Genomic DNA, 20969 nt, shown 5'->3' on the forward strand with positions numbered 1-20969 from the left:
AAAAACCCTACAGTCCATGGGGCTTCCCATCCCCTTCCCAGCCACTGCGGGATATTGGGCTCGGTGGTCCTTCAGTGTAACCCAGTAAAGCCTCATTTCAATTTTTTAAATTTTTTTTTGTAATTTCAATTCTAAAAGCTCCCCTGGAATTATATCACTTTCAGAAAATATTTGATGTGGGTGCTACTGGCCTGCAAGTCCCAACTGAAACCAAATGGAAATGTTTCTGCAAAGCCTGAGGAATATTTATCAGGCTGATTTTGAGTTCAGTTCATTAGCAATTACCTTGATTTGCTTTCCCCTGCTCCTGCCAATTTACCAGGGCAACGTCTTGGAAAGTCGCCTCATTTGGAGAGAACAGGATGCAATTAGCCAGATAATCTGCTGATTCTCCTGCCGAGCTCTGTGTGCCCTGTCCTGACACGGGCAGTGGCTGTGCACGCTGGCTCAGACCTGATTTCTGGCGCTGTTTATGCGCTTAATGCTACATAGGCAGGAAGGAAGATGCTGTCCTGCCCTCAGGCAATGACAAATCCACCTCTTGGTTAATTCCCCAAGCTGTAACCCCTGGGCTGAAACCATCTGGGAGCTTTTTTTTCTGGGGTTAGCTTCTTCGCTGTGGCAACACGATTCCCGAGGGGATGCGGATACCTATTTTTGAACATGATGGGAACAATTTATTTCTCCAGGGCAGCTCATTTTCATTTTCTCACCGTGTCCATCCTTGCCACTTTATTCCAAACAACTATCTAAGGTCAAGCAACTCCGCCACAAGGTGCAGCACAGCAGGGGCTCAGTCACAAGTTACTGGGGATAGATGACACAATTCAAGCGATGCCTGAACATTTTAACGGGTAAGGGAAATTCAGGGAATACCCAATGCTGCAGTGTCCTTCGGGAGATGAAGAGTTGTTTCCTACTAAGTCAGTCGTGAATATGCAATTAAAACAGTGGAAAGGGGTGCTGCATCTTGCATACCACGTAGTTTTCCCACTAACAATTGAGCAAAGACCCCTCAGCCAGAGGGTTTCGGCTGAGGGGACAACGCTGGGACAGAATTGGAGGCCTGATGCCTGCATTGTGCCTCCCTTCATTTTCCTGTCAGCAGGAAAATGGCCCCTCAGGGGCTGTGGGGCTGGGGCCTCCCTTGGTGCTGGGCGCAGGGCACGGCGGGACGGACCCGCCATCGTGGTGGTTACACAAACACACACACAGAGACTAAATCAGAGGGAGAAATTTATTTCCAGAACAGGAGCTCCTGCGGGGGGGGGGGGGGGGGGCCTTCCTCAGGGGCCTCACAAGAGACCCCCTCACAGCCCCCCCCATCGAGCGCACTGCGCATGCGCGCCCCCCTCCCCGCGCAGCTCGCTCCCCGCCGCCCTCGCGCCGTTGTGTCCCCGCCGGGCCCCCGTTGCTGCTTCCGGCGCGGGCCCGGAAGCGGAAGTGAGAGGGAGCAGCGAGGAGGCAGCGTGAGGAGATGGCGGCCCGCGGCGCTGCCAGGCGCGGGGCCGGAGCGGGGCCCGGCCGCGGCCCCGACCCGCAGGAGGAGCCCCCGCCGCCGCTGCAGGCCGTGCTGGTGGCCGACAGCTTCAACCGGCGCTTCTTCCCCATCTCCAAGGACCGGCCGCGGGTGAGAGCCGGCCCCGGGGCCGGGCCGGGCCGGGCCGTGAGGGGGAGCGCGGCCCCCGGGCTGCTGCAGGGCCCCGCCGCCTTCCCCGGGGCGCGGAGCCGGGGCTGCGCTGGGGGAGCCGCTCTGCGTGCGGCCTGGGGCCTGCTGCTCGGCTCGTGCGGCAGCGGCGGGCGTGGGGGAGGGAAAAGGAAAAGAATGGGTCTGAAAAGCGGGTGGAAAAGTGTGTTAGTTACCGAATCGGAGAGCTGTACGTGAAAGGAAGGAGCGCTCCCAGCTCTGAGCAGTGAGCCTCCCTCGTCCGCTAATTACGTGCTTGTGGCGGTCATAGCTGCACACGCGGCATCGGGTCTGAAACAAAGCAGGACAAAAAATGAGTCAAAGGATGGTAAGCGCTCATTCACTTGTAAATCAGTAACCGTGTTGAAAGGTATGGCCTGAATCTTAAATCAGAATACTCAATTCACTTTAGATCGCATCTTCCCCCTCCCCCGCCACTTTTCCCCCGGACACTCATACTCCTGCGGCTCCATCGTTCACGTCCAACAGGTTTTTCTTGTAGCAGCTGAAGCCTGAGTCAGGGAAGCGACGCACTAGGACATGTGAGTTTTCTAGTCGGGCTTAGCTGAGTCCTCACGGAAGAGCTTTTGTTGTGGTTTGACCCAGCAGGCAGCTCAGCACCACGCAGCCGTTCGCTCCTCCCTCCCTCCCTGTGCGGTGGGGGAGAGAATCAGAGAAAAGGTAAAAGTCATGGGTTGAGATAAAGGCAGTTAATAGGACAGAAAAGGAAGGGAGAATATTAATAATGACAAAAATATGCAAAGCAAGTGATGCACAGTGCAGTTGCTCACCACTCGCTGACCGATGCCCAGCCAGTCCCCGAGCAGTGGCTGCCCCCCAGCTCCTGACCAAGCCCCAGTTGTACTGCTCAGCACAGCTCCGCGTGGTACGGGACGTCCCTCTGGCCACTTGGGGCCAGCTCTCCTGCCCCTGTCCCCTCCCAGCTCCTCGTGCACCCTCAGCCTCCTCGCTGGCAGGGCAGCACGAGCTGCCAGGTCCTTGGCTTAGCGCAAGCGCTGCTCAGAAGCAACTAAAACATCTGTGTGTTCTCAGCATTATTCTCATCCTAAACCCAAAACAGCACCACACCAGCTCCTACTAAGAAAACGAATGCTATCCCAGGCAAAACCAGGACAGGTTTATATGTGGTAACTTTGTTTTGCTTATGCCTTCCTCTGTGAAGTGAGCAGTGTCCCCTGTAGAACACTAGAAACTGATACAAACTGTTATCAGTAGGTTCGTCCCTGGTGCGCCCCAGCAATTTGAACATTTTTGATGAAAGGAGGTAGTGCAGTTATTCACTGATTTTTTTCTGGCACTGCCAATGACCTTGTGCTCGGAGTCTGGGGGAGACTTGCTGATGCTGAGGTGCAGTGTTTGTTCAGTTCTCTGCGTGTCTATTTTTTAGGCTCTTTTACCTATGGCAAACGTGGCCATGATTGACTACACCCTGGAGTTCCTAACAGCGACTGGAGTGGAAGAAACCTTTGTTTTCTGCTGTTGGAAGTCAGCTGAGATAAAAGAGCATTTACAGTAAGAACCTCTTCTCCTTTTTAGCTGTATCGTGGAAAAAATTCTTCTGTCCTCCAGCAAGTTTAAAGGTCTTACATTGATTGCTCTGATCCTGCTGATGAAAGCTGCGTGCTAGGTTCCCTTTCAAGAGACATCTCCTAACGCGTCTCAGGAAAGACCATTCCTCCTGTGACGGAGTGTGGTTGTGGTGTTTTAAGAGGGCTGCCTGCCCGGGGGCTGCATTTATATTGGCATTTAACTGTTCTGGCTTAAAAGCAGGGATTGCCTGGGTAGCCGTGTAAATTCCAGCACCGCCCCTTGCCTTGTGCCCTGCCTCGCTGTGTCACGCAGCACGTGGGAACGGCCTGGGCTGACAGCACCTCTGCCTCTGGGTGCTGAAAAGAAGCACGCAGTCTTTACTGTTTTCTAAGGAAGAAAAGGGTTGGGTGTAGCTTTTTTGTTTCTGTTGTCAAGTCTTGGCTCATTGGGAAGTCTGGTTTCCTAACTTCCCACAAGCTTTGGTCTCAGTCTGACCTCTTTCAGTTCATCTGCTGATAAACAGACGTGCCTGAGCCAGTGGATGGTGTGCTTCCTGTGCTAGGATTCTCCTTGCATTCACTTCTGGGCGTCCCATGCACCGTGTCCTCCTCAGTTCTCTGTAGGAGTGACTTTTTTGTGCCTTTCTGATGTGTTTCTCTCCTCTCAGAAAATCCAAGTGGTGCCGGCACACCTCTCCCAACACGGTGCGCTTTGTGACTTCCGACCTGTACCGCTCCCTTGGGGACGTGCTGAGGGATGTTGATGCCAAGTCCCTCGTTCGCTCTGACTTCATTCTGGTCACTGGGGACGTGGTGTCCAACTTCAATATGTCCGCAGCCTTGGAAGAGCACAAGTAGGTGGTGAAAGAAACGCGTGCTTGCCTGGTGTGCTTGTCTGGGCTCTGATGGTCTGGAGAGGGATTTTAAAATTCTGCCCTCGTTTTTTCAGGTTGCGTCGTAAGATGGAAAAGAACGTTTCTGTGATGACGATGATTTTCAAGGAGTCCTCACCCGGTCACCACGCCAGGTGCAAGGAGGATGACATTGTTATCGCTATGGACAGTGCCACAAACCGCGTCCTTCACTACCAGAGAACCCAGGGGCTGAAACGCTTCCGCTTTCCTATGGTGCGTCTGGAACCTGATGGGTGGAAAAGGGCTGCGGTAGTGAAGTAGCCCAGCGAGGAAATCCTCCTTGAGGGAGGGCTGGGGAACTGTGCTTGCTGCTTCCTTTGGAGGAGCAGCTGATAGGAAGTAACTCTGGGTAAACTGGCTTCTTTTTTCTTTAACCTTTATATAAGGCTTGGTGACATTGTGCTGGGATTCATTGCAGAGTTTGAAGATGGGGCAGGCATTTCTCAACATTTGGTTTGCGTCCTTTTCTCCGTATGAAACAGGGGAGGTGGATGATTCATGTTGTCGCAGAGGCTTGCAAATTGGGGTGCCTGTGCCACTGTCATACACAAACCGTTCTGAAGTGACACTGAGCCTGACACAGGGTGGAATAAAAGGAGGTGCAAGGTGTAGTACCTCTTATCACTTCTACCTGAACTGTTGCCCTAGAAAAGTAAGGGGCTCTGCTAATAATTTACTAAATGCTCAGTACACATCGGTGGAGGCACTTTCTTCAGTGAGATAAATGGACCCTTTTCTTTTTCAAATCAGAAGAAAGACTATGAATATATATGACATTTTCATCTCTAAATTGGTTATTGGTAAGCTATTCCCTACCTTCAAATGAAAGCACAAATCATTGTCCAAAACAAAAAAGGAGGAGGAAAATAAAACCACCCCACAACTGTAAAAATCCACGGGGGGTATGAAAGCCGTGAATATTGCATTTGGATTTATTAGTGTTCTTTGTACGTTTGTAGCTTTTTAACAACTAAAGGTAAGGAACCTCCCAGGAAAAAAAAAAAGCAATAGTTTGATGTACCAGCTGTTTCTTGGAGAAGTGCGCTTTGTACGGATGAGGCTGACTGATACCCAGCTGTGTGTGTGACTGGGCTGTGCCTGCTACGCTTGTCTCAGTATAGATTGTGGACTTTTCTGATCTCCAGAACAGCAGCTAGTTTAAGTGTTCAATCAATATGGTACCTCTGGATTGGGGAAGACGTTGGGGGCTCAGTGCTGCATGCGACGCTCAGATCACCTGAATTTTTTCCTCTTCCAGAGTCTGTTTCAGAACTCTATTGAGAACGTGGAGGTGCGTCATGACTTGCTGGATTGTCATATCAGCATCTGCTCTCCACAGGTGAGCTCTGCCCTTCCGAGGGTCTACAATTCAATCTGCATTGCTTCCTCGGTGCTCCTGACGGGCAGGGGGTGCGTGTGCCCTTGGTGTACTGGGTTTGAAAACCAGAACTCCCCGCTGTGCTCAGTGACTGAGCTGGGATCATGTGGCACAGCTGTGTGAGCCCAGCCTGTTCCTGCCATCCCCTGCTCGAGGCCAGGCAGAACTAACCAGTAGGTGCACCAGGAGACTGAATGGCCGACTGGGCACAGGATGAAACCGTGCTGGAAAGTAAGCAATAGTGAAGTCTGTGGAGCAGAGGTGATGCCTGTGCTGTGGAAAAGTGTCAGTACGTTCAAGCTGGTACCACGTTAGGGTAACGTTCAGGGTTGCTCCAGCCTAGGCTTAGTAATGGCGTGGTAACATCTCTCCCGCTTCTGAAAAAGCTGGTCTGCAGCTTTCCTTTGGGAGTGAAACTACAAAGCGAGGCTGGGCGGACTGCTTGGAGGTGCTAAAGTTATATGTTTTGCCCCTTCTGAAAACCAGAATCTGTTCATAGTCTGCGGTAGGAGGAAGAGATGGGAAGGTCAACACTCCTACCGGCAGGAATCAAAGCTTTATTCAAGGCAAGAGCATCACTTTCCTATACTGTATAACTCGTCTCTCTGAGAACCGCTGAACAGCCATTAATTAACTGGCTTCCCTGACAACTTTTTGTGTAATTATATTGTCTTTACATTTTATTCCTGGCAGGTGGCTGAGCTGTTTACAGACAATTTTGACTACCAGACGCGGGATGACTTTGTGCGTGGTCTGTTAGTGAACGAGGAGGTAAGGAGAGGGATGTTAGGAGGGAGATCCTGTCACCTTGCATTAGAGAATACTCTGACGCGTCCCGTCCTGTTTCCAGGTCCTGGGGAACCAGATCCACATGCATGTAACGACAGAAGAGTATGGCGCCCACATATGCAACCTGCTAATGTATGAAGCTGTGTGCTCCGACATCATCAGACGCTGGGTTTATCCTTTGACTCCGGAGATGAACTTCACTGATGACGAGAATCAGAGTTACACCCATTCTAAACACAACATTTACCGGGGGGTGGATGTTAGCCTTGGTCACGGCAGCGTGCTGGAAGAGAACGTGCTCGTTGGGCAGGGAACCGTCGTCGGCAGCAAGTGCTCCATAACGAACAGTGTTATAGGGCAGAACTGTAAGATAGGTGAGTACGAGAACGGGGAGCATGCAGGGCGTGCCAGATAAGGGCACAATGTGTTGGGATTTTTTACAAGATAAGTACATTTGGCTCTCAAAGATACTAGGTACTTACTAAATTCTAATGGGAAAAAGGGGGAAAAGCTTAGTTCTCCAGGGGAGGAAATAGATAAAAATTTTCAGAGTACCTTAATGATGCTGAAAGGTGGGAGACACTTCATGCAAATAAGTTGTTTCAGCAGAAGAGAATGCATGGTGTTTAATGACCTAGGGTTATCACCACCAATATCCTGCAAATGAGGGGCATCGTTTTTTGAGAGCTGCCTGGTGCCCCTTCTTTCTAGCTCTGGCTTGATTTTTCTTTTTTTTGTGATTTGGCTGTGGTTGTGCAAGACCAAGATGTCCGTTGTTACTGTCAACTTCTTCAATCTCTGTGAGAACAAACTCAGCTTTTATCTTTGGTTAAGTGTCTGGAGGCCTATAAGGCCATTTTTCTCCCTTCATCTAACATCTTTCATGCATCGAGGGCATTGTTCAGTCCTAGGTTCAGTAAGATGCTTTCTAGTGAACTCAGCAGGGTGGGAGAGCAGCAGTCTGCCTTGATGAAAATGTTTGTACTTGACGGTGCATAACAGGTGATAAAGTCGTTTTGGACGGAGCTTTTCTCTGGGACAATGTACAGATAGCAGATAACGTGGAGATCTTCCATTCTGTTGTCTGTGATAATGCTGAAGTGAAGGAGAAAGTAAAGCTAAAGCCCCACTGTGTCCTCTCCTCTCAGGTGAGTTGTGTTTGCGTCTATATCGCTTTCTGCCTTTCTTGGCACTTCCTAGGCTTATCCATTAAACCATACCAGAATACAGGGCTGCTCCAGGCCTTTCCTCAGAGACAGGGGGTATGCTGCCCCTTTTTCTTCCTTTGGGCATTTTGGCTAGGGTAGCATGGTACGTGGCCTAGCAGTGCTGATATCTGTAGTCACATTTGTTTGACTCTCTTGGAATAGCTTGTCTGGAGCTGTTACCCTCCCTGCTGGTGGCAGGACGAGGGAACAATCAGGGTGTTTCTTCATTAAGATATGTTGCACGTATTTGCAGGTAGTAGTAGGTCCTGGCATCACTCTTTCTGAGGGCACAGTGATCTCTCTGCACCCACCAGATGAGGAGGAAGAGGATGACGACCAGTTCAGTGATGATTCTGGCGTGAATAAGGAGGAGAATAAAGTCAAACTGAAAGGTACGAGAGTCTCTGGCACCACACGCTCAGGATGTGCCAAGGACTTTGCCCTCCATCTTCTGGGGTCTTTCCCTCCCTCACTCTAGATTCTGCAGTGCCAGGCTGGAGCTTAGTGCTTGCATAGGGCAAGCAAAGATGTTCAGCTCAAGCTGGTCAGTGGGATGTTGTACCTCAGTATCCCAGCAATGAAATATGTGGAGACTCAGCTATTTTCCACTTTTCCTGGAGTAGGAGCCTCGTAAGAGACAATAAGCTGGAGTTGAAAGAGATGTTCAGTTCAAGGCAGGTTGCAAGATTTATGTCCTTGTACCTGGAATATGTCCAAGGACTTGCTCCTTGTGAGATGCTGTTTCTACCAGTCTCAGTTTGCTGAGGGATCTAAACATGCTCAACTGAATGCTGCTGCTGTTGTGGGGGGTAAGTCAGTGGTCGCTTGTCAAGGCAAGTGGGAAGATAGAAGTGGAAAAACATATACAACTTCAGGAATCCCAGCTCCCTCTCACTGAAGGATATTTAAGGGCAGTAGATGCAAGTTTTACCAGTCTATTTCAGGTTTACCCATAAGCAGGCCCAGTACGTCTACCTCCTAATTGCTGTTTCTTTTTTCAGGTTACAACAAAAAGGATGTAGGCTCAGAAGGCAAAGGCTATCTTTGGAAAGCAGATGACAAGAATGAAGAGGATGAAGAAGAGCAGAGACAGAGTCTATGGGGTAAGGAAGAGTTTCGTGTAGTCACCTGGGGATGGGCAGACAGACTTTGTGTCAGGGAAACTTGCTGAGAGGACCGCTGATAATTGTTCCCAGAATAAGGCCTGGACTCTATGAAGGAGTTGGGCCTTCAGATAACGTATTTGTGTTTGAAGGTGAGGGGTTATTTAGAAAGGTGACAGACCAGATTCTCTCTTCTTATGCTCTATGGAAGATGGTTATTGTATCTTTGACTTACACAACGAACTTGACGAACACACACAGCTGTCTGTGCTGTGAGTGGCACACCACGGGCTACCAGGCCCTCCTGTCAAAGGGATAGAAGGGATAAGCTTTGGCTCTTCTGGGTTCTTCTGTTTTTCTTTCTGCTAGTGACAGCCTGCTGACACTGCTCCGTAATGAGTCAGCAGTCTGCAGAAATGCAGTCTGCTTCTGTCCCTGTCCTTTGCTGTCTGCCTGTAGACTTTAAAAATAATAATAATGGTAACAATCCCAGTGCCAGCTGTAGTGTTCCCTCTGCAGCAGTTCTAACCATCTGGACCTGTGAGTAAAGCCTTTCTCGCAAGGACAGATGGTTGCTGACTTGATTGTGAAGTCCCTGGGACACCTGGTCCCACATGCATCTGACAGCTGAAGCTTTTGAGCATTGAATGGTGTCTTCTCTTCTTCATCAGGCCCAGCTGTGCATTCAGAAGAAGAGAGTGAGTCAGACAGCGACCTGAGCGTGGGCTCCGAGGAGCCAGACAGTCGGGCAGCATCCCCTCAGCTAGATGACATCAAAGGTGAGGGATGGGGCTATTGAGAGCAATGGTAAGTCTGCAGGTCATGCAGACAGCGAGGCTTGTGCTGCTCGCTCTAGGTGTGTTGGAAAGCCTGTGGATGGATGTAATGTGTTTGCTTCCTGACCTCCCTTTCTGCATTTGCTACCCTGGTTTTTAATACTCCCTGTATTGCTATTGTACGTTAACCCAAGGCAGCCAAGGGTGAGAAGGCAAAGATCCTTCGTCATTCTCATGGTCACTGGGCCTTTGTGAAAATGACTTCCCTGAGTCATCTGTTCACACGGCAGTGTTGTTCCCTAAACTCAGATTGCGTGAAGATCCAGCAAAACTCCCTGTTCTGGAGAGCTTACTGCTGTTAATTGTATTGGAGAATTAAATTTCCTTACGGGAACTGTTTCTTTTGGCAGATATACTTTGATTTTCTGTTTTAGGTTCACATGGATTTAAAAGGGGTTCAGACTAACCTGGGGAAAAAAAAATACACATTTTGCACCTGAAAGTATCTCCCCATGGGAAATTAACTAATAAATTCTATCTTTGCTTTCATACCTTTAGTTAAAGAAAGGTGAGGTTGTCTGAATACGAAAGGCTAGATTGTGAAAGTGTAATAGGAAACTGCTCTAAAGGATCACAGAGATAAATAACTTTGTACTGGTTTGTGTGGTTAGATCAATGGTATCTAGAAGGTCTTCTCCTTTATTTGCATGATACCACTATTTATAAATGTAGTTGATGTGGGTTTGTGCCAGCTTACGGAGAGCAAATAGAGGTCTGCATCAGACTGCTTCCTTTGTTAGGGGCACAGTTTCTTTTGTAATGAAAGGGTTGAAGAATATGTGCTTTTCCTTGACCTAACTACTTGTCCTTTCTTTCATTAGTTTTCCAGAATGAGGTTCTGGGTACGTTACAGAGGGGTGAAGAGGAAAACATTTCTTGTGACAACCTGGTCCTGGAAATCAACTCTCTCAAGTGAGTGTCCCCTTAAAAATGCTGTCCCTTATTCTGAACGGTTCTGTTTAACTGCAGATCTAGAAAGAGAACCATGTGAATACCCATGTTGATTGTTAAACAATAATTTTACCAATATTACAGCAGAGAAATGCAGATTAGAGTTTGTGACTGAATGATGACAGGAGTTGATGCATCTATAGCTTCCTCAATCGTTAAGTTTTTCCAGCCCCACTTCTGTAACGGAAGATTGAATTGCTATTAAGTAGTTATGGACTGAAGAGAGAAAGCCAGTTCTTGGCACAGGCTTCTTGTAAGCTCACGCAGGAACGGCTGCTCCTCGCATTGCAACATTCAACCAGCTGCCTGCAGCTGAGACAGTGCTGTGGTGTGACTTGTCCACTCTGTTTGTACAGCAGCAAGTCTGGAATATGTAATCAGAGCGCCTTTTACCTAGTATTTCTCAAATACAAACCTGTTTCCCTTCTTTTGCGCAACCATGTCCGTGCAGCACTCTAGTAAATGTGAGGGTGCTGTCCCTGCCGCAGCTCGTTCCATGGTGATTGCAGATTTCCAGGGCTGTTGGTCTTACACGGGGCCTGATGCAATGCAAGGTGGCTTTATTACCTGAATGTTTTTTGGGGGGAGGAAACAAACAAAATTCTGGAAGATGTAAGTCAAATCTGCTGCTGAATCTATGTGAGGAACCAGTCTGCAGAGATGTAGTGTGAAACTTTTTTTTTTTTTGGTCTTTTTCCTTGCAGATATGCGTATAACATCGGCCTGAAGGAGATGATGCAGGTGCTCAGTAAAGTGATTCTGGAGTTCCCGCTGCAGCAGCTGGATGCAAACCTGGACTCCCAGAACTATTTCTCAGCATTACTTCCTGTGAGTGCTGCTCCATTTGACTCTTCGTGGGGCTTTTCTCTTAGTGTGTAGGAGTCTGAACGCATGAGGTTCTTCCTGGCTGAGAAGTCTTTTTGCTTAAGCCTGAAGCGACTTGAGCTCCTTGAGGTCATGAGCCTCTCTTTTCTTCCCTAGAAGTGAACTGAAACTATTGTACCTGCTTGACAGAAATCGGCTCAGAGCATAGGTGCGGGGAGCCCTACTTCAGTACCTCTGCTCATTTCTGTTTCCTGTGTGTGATAGTAGAAGAGTATAACGTAGAAGAGATCAGAGAGGGACTGTTAGAGGATGCCTTTATAGACCTGCGTTCCAGGAATCCAGTTCTAATCCATCATAAGCCCTGTCCTTGGGGCAGCAGGGAGTTCTCCTCTCCCAGTGGGATCTTTTCCAAGGCATTACTTGTCTGCATACTGTAACCGGTGCCAATTTTTTCCAGCTAAATGCAGAGGTATAATCTTGTCTTTGAGTGAAGATACAGAGTTCTGTTGTGTCTCTAAAGAGTTGGTTTGTCTCTGGGGTTGTATAATTGGGTGAGAGCGATTTCTGTTTCCTGGCTTTAGGATTTATTTAGGATCTGCTTTAAAAAGCAGGCAGCTTCATGTTAATGGTTTTGTTGATCCAAGCTGAAGGCATTGTAGTGATTTTTCTCTTTGCTATAGTGTATTTGTGTGTTTTGAGTTCACAAACTCTACATGCTACATAGGTGCTCTTTTAGAGTAAATGTATCTGACACCTGCTTGTCTCCTACAGAATTTAAACTAGTCCTTCCCAGAGCTAAAAGAGGAACACTAGACATCTTCTACGTCCTTTCTCAGAGGAAGCGTCAGCTTTCTTGAAGCTAATGGAGAAGGGTAACAAACCGATTATGTAGGTGTAATCACAGCACTTAATTCATCTCCTGGATCTGTGAAGATGCCTTCTGTAGGAAACATCCAGGCGAGCTGATCTGTTTATTAGATGGCCCGACGAGGTTGTGCTATGCACTCTGCTTGCTTTTGTTCATTTTTCCAGTCAGTTTTCTTTAGTAAGTTGTCCTGTCCTGGAAAAAGATAGTCCAAGGAGGACTGAAGAGAATGTTACAGCAGGTGTTAGACTCTGTGGAAAGCAGTATATCTAGGCAACGGGTTGTGTGAAGTTGGTAGCTATAGAAGATGATTTTGTGGTTGTTTGGTTTTTGTTTTGTTTTGTAAGCTAGGATATGGCATCTTTCTGTGTCCTTGATTGGGGTCCTAACAGGGCAAGAGTAGGACAGGAGAATTTCAGTGCAGCATCCAGTCAGAAGAGGTTCTAGTCTGAGATAAAGGGTACTATATAAATGAATAATGTTTTGCGTAATTGCCCCCAAACCCTTTGAAGCTAAAGACGATGGAAGTACATGCAGAGCTTACCTCTGGGTAACTTTGTTGATACATATGTCGTTGTAGGAAAGCTGGTGTTCATGCTTGCCAGCAGAGGCCGCGATCAAAAAAACCTTTAGTGAGATGCAATAATAATGAAAATGTATTCAGGGTGACTATGCCCTGTGTCGTGGACAGGTGGTATTTCTTCAGGCGGGGAATTGTGTGTGATGTGCATATATGGAACACAAATATCTTTGGAATTAAAAAAGAGATTCAAGTGTCAAATCAGTTGACCATCACGGCAGGCAAAGGTTCCCAATGTTCCTGGTTAAAGAGCAGCCAGCAAGTTTCCTAGAGTACCCTTCTCTGGGAGAATTTGGTGCCTCGGTGGTGCTGGCTTTCTGTACTGATATCAGCAGGCAGGCAGTGTCCTGGTGAGGCACCCAGTTACCATTGCATTGCACGCATAATGTTATTCAGTGTTATAATAACTAAATGTTAGAGTTGAGATGTGCCTCTGACAGAAGTAGAGAGTTGTCCTTTGAAGGCTTAAAAAGCAGATACCAATGGTCTTCCTGCACAGCAGCTTGTGCTTATTTACCCACGGTACGCTGAAGAGAAGAGATCAGTTCTTTCAGGCAGAATATGTGTTTGTACAGTATCTGAAAAAGTAGAAAAGTGGTTTTTTTCTGCAGTGAATAACTTGTGGTTGCCTAATTAGTAAGAAGCATAGTGTTTTAAGTTACTAATACTTATTATACCCTGAGAATCTCAAGCACTAGCTTGGTATAGGTGAGTGCATAATGAAGATGTAGCTGAAGCGTGTAGCTGTGCAGCTAAAATGGCCTCAGTCGATGGTTGTATTAGGCTGAGATCTGCTTATAATGGTTTACGTATGGCAAAGCTATTTTGTATGAGATGGAAATACTTGAATTCTGGGAGTGTTGAATATCAGAAGCCTACTGAACTTTGTAGGACCGATTCTCACTCTCCTTGTAGCTCAGTGCTAGTGAAAAGATGCTAAAGGAAGATGGGTTGTTTGTGTTAGAGCTATGGTAGAGCAGTCCCAGACATCTCAGGAGGGGAAATTGTGGAAATGCCATTGTTATGATGTATGGTTTGACTTGAAACCACAGTATGTGCTCTGAAGTGTTGGCCCCTGAGCATGAAGCTCGTAAGTGTTGCAGCAATTTTAGGAAATAAGCATCCGGTAAAGGATATGCCCATGGGTATTTTTTTCAGATGAAATGTGGAGGCTTGAGAAACAGTTATTCAGTTTGATGTATGTCAGGTATCTCGTTTGGTTCTTGTACAAGTTGTAAAGCAGAGATGGTACAGAAAACATGACCTTTCCCAGACCGTAGACACGATTCGAGGGAGTGTGGCTGACGTTGCTGGTAAACTGAAGGCTGTGCCTCTGTTGTCGCTGAAGCATCACCAGACAATAGGTGAGGATGTTTAAAAGGAACCACATGAGGCAGTTTGGCGATTCAGCTTGTGAGCTGGCCTGTGTCTGCACTGCCGCCCAGCAGCTAGCACGTATGGTGCACCTCTGTGGGTGTCTGTTCGGGAGCCATTGTCTTCTGTAATATCACAAAATAGGATTGTATGTTCAGGGAGCAGGTGGATCCGTGCTTTCACTGGAGAAATTTCTGGTGGTCAGCTCAGATGCTGTTAAGGCAAAACAAGGTCAGAAGGCTTTCAAGAACAAGGCACTCACAGGCTTTGTCCTTTGCACACATTTCATGATGGTGTTCTGTCTGGAGGTGGGGGTAAAATAGGCCTGGTCTTGAGACTGTTCTGGCACAAAAAAAGTGGATCACAAGCCTCTTTGAAGATGAAGTTGATGCGGCATCACTGACCAGATCTGGTTTAAAAAAAAAAAAAAAAAAAAAAAGAAGAAGAACCAACTTGTCAGAGAAATTTGATTGCTTTTTCCAGGTTGTAGATTGTTTGTAGGTCTCTACAGCCGTCTCGGCTATCTCTTAATTTTGCAGTATCTTTTCAATCTAAAATAACTGCAGGCTTCTAATCTTCCAGTTCAGATTTTTCTGAAACTCCCAACACAGCCTCTGTGGTCATGCAGTCTCACGTGCATCTTTTTGCAAAGAGCTCTGTTGGGCTGAGCCCTCCTTTCCCCATTAGCACCAGTTACAGTAACAGTGCTTGTTCTCAACCTGAGATGGTATATTTTTTTTTCTCCCTTTCCCAGCAATAGGCACATTGGATTGAGTCCTGAGGTTGTGAGAGTTCATAGCTCTGCTTTCTTTATAAATTACTTTTAAAAATTTCATAACTTCTGGTTAGAATTGTACCAGCTTGTGATTTAAAGATGTTAACAGTAAGGTATTACAAAATATTTCTTAGCCTGGAAGGAACTTGCTAGTAGCTGTGCTGCATTTGAGGTGAAGAATTCCAAAGAAGAAAAAAAATGCAGGAAATGGTTGGAGAGGAAGGAATAGTGTTTAGGATTAAGCATTTTGCTAAAGGTTAAAATAATTTTTGGAAATACATCATGCACCTCTCAGCTTTTTGTTGTAATACCATGACAATTAGGATCATTCTGTGCTCTTACTGTTGTCCCTTGAGCCAGTCAATATACTATATGGATCAATCCTTTTGTGTTAATCTTCCTTTTTTTGTGTCTGCTTGAGGCGTGCTAATTCATGAATGGCTGCAATAATTGAAGAGGTGGCGGAATGTAGTGCTATTGAGTTGATGACCAGTATTTCCTAGGACAGGCTGTGTCGACAGCCCCCAGTAGCTTGGGTTCTAGCTCCACTGTTTGTCATGGAGCTCTCCCTCTGGCAAGGCTACTGCCTGTTAACAGTTGTTCCGGACAGAACAGTGCTGATGAACCCTGGAGGTAGGTGACTCAGAGCTTCAACACATCCCAAGTCCCTAAGAAATACAAATACCTATTTCTCTTCAAAACAGACCGTGTGAGTGTGTTCTGTAAGGAGGCACTGTGTTGAAGGCACGGCAAGACCATGTATCTGCATGAGCATACCAATGAAATAGCTACAGTATTTTCATGGGATGGCTTGCTCATGATGTGGCCAATGAGGAATTTTTGTATCTTATCATCCTCTCTGTTATCTTAAAACTTTTTTATGGACAAGGCTGCATCTTTATTACCTCCTATCCTGGGTTCAGGTCAGTCTGTGGTGCTCTGCAGAGCTTTCCCTGCTGCTTGCTTTTCAGATGTGTACAAGTGAAAGAGCTGTGGGGAACTTGGCCAGAAATACTGTTTGAAGAGGCAGCACCAAAATCATTAAACGAAAGGCTTCATCAAAAATAAGCCTTGGAGTAGATAAATGGGATCCACTAGTAGTGAAACAGTTTCTTGGCATTCATCCTTTCTGCCTATTCCCTGCAGCAGGCTCTAGGTTTCAAGCAAGTCTGTAGACACACATAAAACATGTGACTTGCAATTAGGAACTTTTTTAAATCTTAGTTCTTATTTGCTCCTTTGTTTTGCGGGAAAGTGCAACTGAAATTTTAGCCGCACTTTGGGGAAAAGTTTGAGAGCATGTATATACCTCTCCTTATTGGTCTGCTGTGATGTGATTTTCTTTGAGTAGCAGACTCCATTAAACACATTTATTGTGATTGTCTAGAATTCCATCCAGAGAAGCAAAACCAAGAAAGCTAACTGATGTTCTTAAAGCTACTTGGCAATTCCACGTCCCTTCTGCACACGGCGTAATAGTGTCTGTTTAACAGACAGAGAGAGGCAAACACATTAACTGGCTAGCTGAAGGGTTTCTTAAAATGCTGTCCTGGGTCAGTTTCTCAGTGCAGTACAGCTGAGAAGCTGGGCTGAGTGCACACATCCATCTCATAGCTCGGGAACTCTTCTGTGCTTTCTCCCTGCAGCTGCTGAAGAACTGGACCCCGTTGTTTAAGAACTACATAAAACGTGCGTCAGATCACTTGAATGCCTTATTTGCCATTGAGGAATTCTTCCTGGAACATGACAGTCTTTGCACGTCAATAGCTAAAGTGAGTATCTGCTCCCAGCTCGGAGGACCTGTTTTTGCTGGCGAAATGCATCCTGTTCACATCATCAGCTTGTCTGCTTTAGAGGAGAGAAATGTGGGGTCACAGTGCAGAGTGCGTATAGGAAATCCATCTATAACAATTGCTTTAAAAAAAAAAAAGTTCCGTGCCTCAGAGTGAGCACTGCAGAGGGTAAGTATTCGTTACCAACATGAAGCCTGAAGGGAGCTATTCTTTTGCAGCTTCTAACCCAGATACCCTTGTGTGGTGCTGGAAGAGATGTGAGGCCAGGGACTTGTTTTAGGAAGAGCTTAACTTCATTTGTCTCTGCATGGTCCCTGGGATCTAACTGCCAAATGGTTTATGCTACTTGAGAGTGCAAAACTGGGAATAAGGGCAAAATTTCTTATTCAGGCTGACCTAGTTGTGAAACTGGGAATAAAGAGCAGCTGACATGTGGTTTATTACCTATCCTCCCGCTTCAAGAGTTTTCAATATATCCCTGCACAATCCTCCTTCACAAATATTTTGTCCCTGTGTTCTTTCTGTCATCAGACTAAGTGCATTTGGTTTGAATTGCAAGTATTTTCCTTCATCAGCCTCAAGAAGCCCCTGTCTTTTGGAAGAGCTCTCCTAGGGCCTGCTTAATTCTTGGTTCCTCAAGACAGAGTAATCTTAACTTCTGCCACCAGTGCCGCTGGCTAACGGCAAAGCACTTAGCGTGGAGCTGAGCCAAAAGCCTTTGGTTTGGTGAGCCAAAATGTCATTGAATTACAGCAATTGTTTGGCATGTGTCCATTGTTCTAGGAGCTTGGGTTTCCCTGGAGGCTGAGAATTGAAATGACACTTTATATTTGGAGTTGGCAGACAGCTTTGTCAGTGCTCTGCCGCGAGGAGACCAACTGCAAAGTGCCTGCTCTGCCTGAGCACAAAGGCACCCTGAGAAAGCATGACTGCGTCTTACCCTCGCTGCTCTGGGCAGGGGTTTGAGCTGGTGAATGACCAATTGCTTTGACACCTGCCATAAGGCACTTTTCAGAGAGAACTGACGGGACGAGGGAGCCTGGGGCAGGGTGGATGGATTCACGCTCTTCTCTGCGTACGTCACCGCTGTGCGTATCTGGGCCTGCATAAGAGTGGCTTATCTGATCTGCTTTGGGGATATTTTTGGGGTGCTTTAAAAAGAGAAATATCTTGAACTGACGCCCTCCGTGGCCTCTTGTTGCCCACAGCTCTCAAGCATACTCTGCAGCCATAGAGCTGAAGGTGATGGGGCTTGAACTTTGACTCGGTATGTGTCATAGCATCCAGCTGCCAGGAGCATAGGGCTTGACAGGGGAAGTACAGTTATTTTTAATAATAAAATCAAAATTAAACAGACTGCCTTCTGTTGAAGATGGAGCTGGAAGACACAGATTATGTGCAAACTCTGTGCTTGAACATAAGCTAGTCCCAAAAGACTTTATAAAGAGCCCTGTTGCTCTTTTTTAATCATTGCAGGTGTTGATGACATTTTACCAGCTGGAAATTCTGGAAGAAGATGTAATTCTCAACTGGTTCTCTCTGCGGGACACATCTGACAAGGGAAAGCAGCTTCGTAAAAACCAGAGGGTAAGTCCCAAAGGTGTCTTTTTGTTTGTTGTTGTTGTTTTGTTTTGTTTTTTTTTAAAGCAACATCTGGTAAAAGAACCTTGGAGTTCAGTGCCACTGTCACCTTCTGTGGAGCAGCTGCTGTTACATGGTAGGCCAGTAATGCACCAGTGTAATGAGCGCTAAACAACGCAACTTTGTTCTCCAGAGCGGATGTTTCTCTGCGTTCTGCCATAATCATCCTGTTTCAACAAGGAATGGAGGCAGTAGGAGAGGGATGTTGTTTTAAGTGGGGTCTGTAGCATAAGGCCAGCACTTTCTGGAGGAGCAGCACGGTCTCTCTAAGCCAACACCCATTTGAAATGGGCTTTAGGCCAATGCCCTGTTTGCTGGCCCCATGCAATTCCTTTGAAGCTTTCATTCCTGGCTTACCAGCCCCTTCGCATATATTTTGAAGCGTTTGCTGTACTGAGTGGTTTCATTTGGCTTGTGTTGCAAGGGAGCATATAAACTTCCCCCTTCCATCAGACAGAACTTTGTGCTGCAGTTTGGCTGAGCCCTGTTCCAGTCCTCCTCCCTGGATTTGGACGAGCTGAAGGGGAAGAAGGCCACCTCTGAGGAACTGCGGCTTTGTTCAAACCTTTGCTTTGTTTATAAATCTTTGCAAAGTCAACTGGTAGTATAGGTCAGCAGTGCTTTCAATGGCATCCCAGTTGTTTTTCATCTAAACTTGTGTGTCTCTTCCTCAAATCTGCCTCTGTTTCTATGTTTTATAGAAACACCCTTTCTCTTTCTTGTGTGTGATAGCAGTCCTCACTGACACAATATAGTTGTTGAGCGTCCCCAGCACCTGTTTGTCACTTGTTACCCACCTACATTTCATTCTCTCTGCAGCTCCAGAAGTTTATCCAGTGGCTGGAGGAGGCAGAAGAAGAGTCGTCTGACGGCGACCAAGACTGACACGGTGGCTTGGCACGAGAAGAGGCACTCTCACTGCCTTTCCGGGCCAAGTGGGCAGGGCAAGATCAGTGCCAGTGCATGGCGTGTAGATGTGGGGCCTGACATCGAAGTGACTGACAATCCCATCATTAATTATGTTGTGCATTCCCAACTTTGCCACTTCCTTCCCTCCCTCACTTGTCTAGTGGCACGTTATGTTGGATGGTTGTAGCACCGTGTAATAACCACACGGGAAAAGCAGGAGGTGATGATATCTAGAATCCCTCTGGAGCCTGGATATGGTATACTATAAGCTATATTTTGGAAGCTCCTTGTTACTAATACAAAAGGAGCAAACAGATGCAAATGCATCACCCGTATAAACCTAACCATTGGGGTTGCGGAAGAGTGGTCGTACAGATAAATTATTTGGAGTCCTTATTGCTTCTGGAGCTCAGAACTGCTGAAGAGACACTGGCAAGGTTAGTAAGTAGGAGCATGTGGATGAGGATCTGGAGTGCAGGACTGAGTTTCCAGAGTTCCTGTGCCTGGAGAAGATGCAGTTGTCTTAGGATGCCCAAGGCATTTTGCAGCCCAGAAGGCACTTCTATGATCTTGATGAAAGGAGAATCTCTTGCCATCTGCTGTGCTAGGTTCTAACACGAGGTTGTACAGCGGAGTTGGTAATACCATGTGTTTCCTCTTTCTTTAGAACAGGGTCATAGGTACTCGGCTTCCCCGACAGGGGTTGACTAATAGTGGATGCACACTGGTCAATGAAACGCTACATGGTTTACCACATCTTAGATGTGATATGTCTGCTGCTCATCCCCAGCTGTACATCTTCCCCCCCCCCCCCCTTTATTTTCTTTAGTAAAAAGGGAGCGGAGAGAGCAGAGATGCCTGGCTTCTCCTGCTGTACAACTACACTTGTGTTTTGCTCTGAGGGCACTGATCGCACCAACTCCTTTAAGGAGAACGCAAGTTCCTAAGTTCTGCTCCAATGTGAAAAAGAGCGAATGGTATCGCCTTGAACTGCACGTGTTTTGTGTTTCCAAATGATTTTGGTTATATAAGCTTTCTTCCTCAAACTTACGCCTTTTTATTTGAGAACTTCTTCCCCTCCCTCAGACAGCAGGGAAAGTGCTGCAAACCCATTGTAAAGGTCAGCAGCTGCAGAGCTGCTCGGCATGCAGCAGGGAACGACCGTGCCTCTGGCGCTTTGTTGCCAGCACGATGTGTGGCAGGCAGCAATAAGGCCTTTAAGAACAACTTGCTTGGAAATGTCGCTGTGCTGTGTTCTTCTCTGCTCTTATAAAGAACAGAGCAAAAAAGGCCCAGTGGGAATCAGCTTGTGTTCGTAGGTGGGTTATATGTTGGACGTGCTGACCTTGCCTCTGTCCCTTCAGGAGGAGCATGGAATAAATCCCTTGCGAGGGGGGTTGGAATATGCACTGGAGCTGCCCACTCAGGATATTTACTTGGCCGTTCCGTGGTGCCACAACTGTCAGTGAGGGGACAGTGTTGGATGCTGGAGGCCAGGGATGCTGCCTCTTCAAAACTGATGTTCAGCCAGGGCGATCTTGTGCACTCACACTATCAGTTGCCAGGACTGTGCGTAACTGTGCTTGTTTTCTGACATTGCAAACTCAGTCTTGTAAATGTTGGGGAAATAGTTGGTATCTGAATTTTCTGTATCTGCCAATATTTAATTCAGGGAGCAAATAAAAACTATCCTGGTGATACTGGCCTGTTTGCTTTGTTGGAATCCTATGTGTCTTGTTGTCCGTGCTTGAGCAGAGCTTAGAGGTAAGCTAAGTAACGCATTTCTACTTT

General features: G+C 46.9%; 1 protein-coding gene across 1 annotated transcript; it reads left to right on the forward strand.

Moving 5' to 3' along the window:
• The first annotated feature begins 1423 nt into the window (after nucleotides 1-1423).
• Nucleotides 1424-20878, forward strand: EIF2B5 (eukaryotic translation initiation factor 2B subunit epsilon). The gene is made up of 16 exons (XM_035544893.2): nucleotides 1424-1630; nucleotides 3096-3220; nucleotides 3906-4091; nucleotides 4187-4364; nucleotides 5410-5490; nucleotides 6223-6300; nucleotides 6380-6692; nucleotides 7321-7466; nucleotides 7780-7918; nucleotides 8528-8629; nucleotides 9301-9408; nucleotides 10287-10377; nucleotides 11121-11244; nucleotides 16482-16607; nucleotides 18105-18215; nucleotides 19089-20878. Exons 1-16 carry the CDS (start codon nucleotides 1478-1480, stop codon nucleotides 19152-19154), a joined length of 2127 nt encoding a protein of 708 aa, XP_035400786.1. The 5' UTR covers nucleotides 1424-1477; the 3' UTR covers nucleotides 19155-20878.
• The last annotated feature ends 91 nt before the right edge of the window (nucleotides 20879-20969 follow it).

This window comes from Cygnus atratus, chromosome 9, assembly GCF_013377495.2.
Source record: "Cygnus atratus isolate AKBS03 ecotype Queensland, Australia chromosome 9, CAtr_DNAZoo_HiC_assembly, whole genome shotgun sequence".
NCBI lineage: Eukaryota > Metazoa > Chordata > Aves > Anseriformes > Anatidae > Cygnus > Cygnus atratus.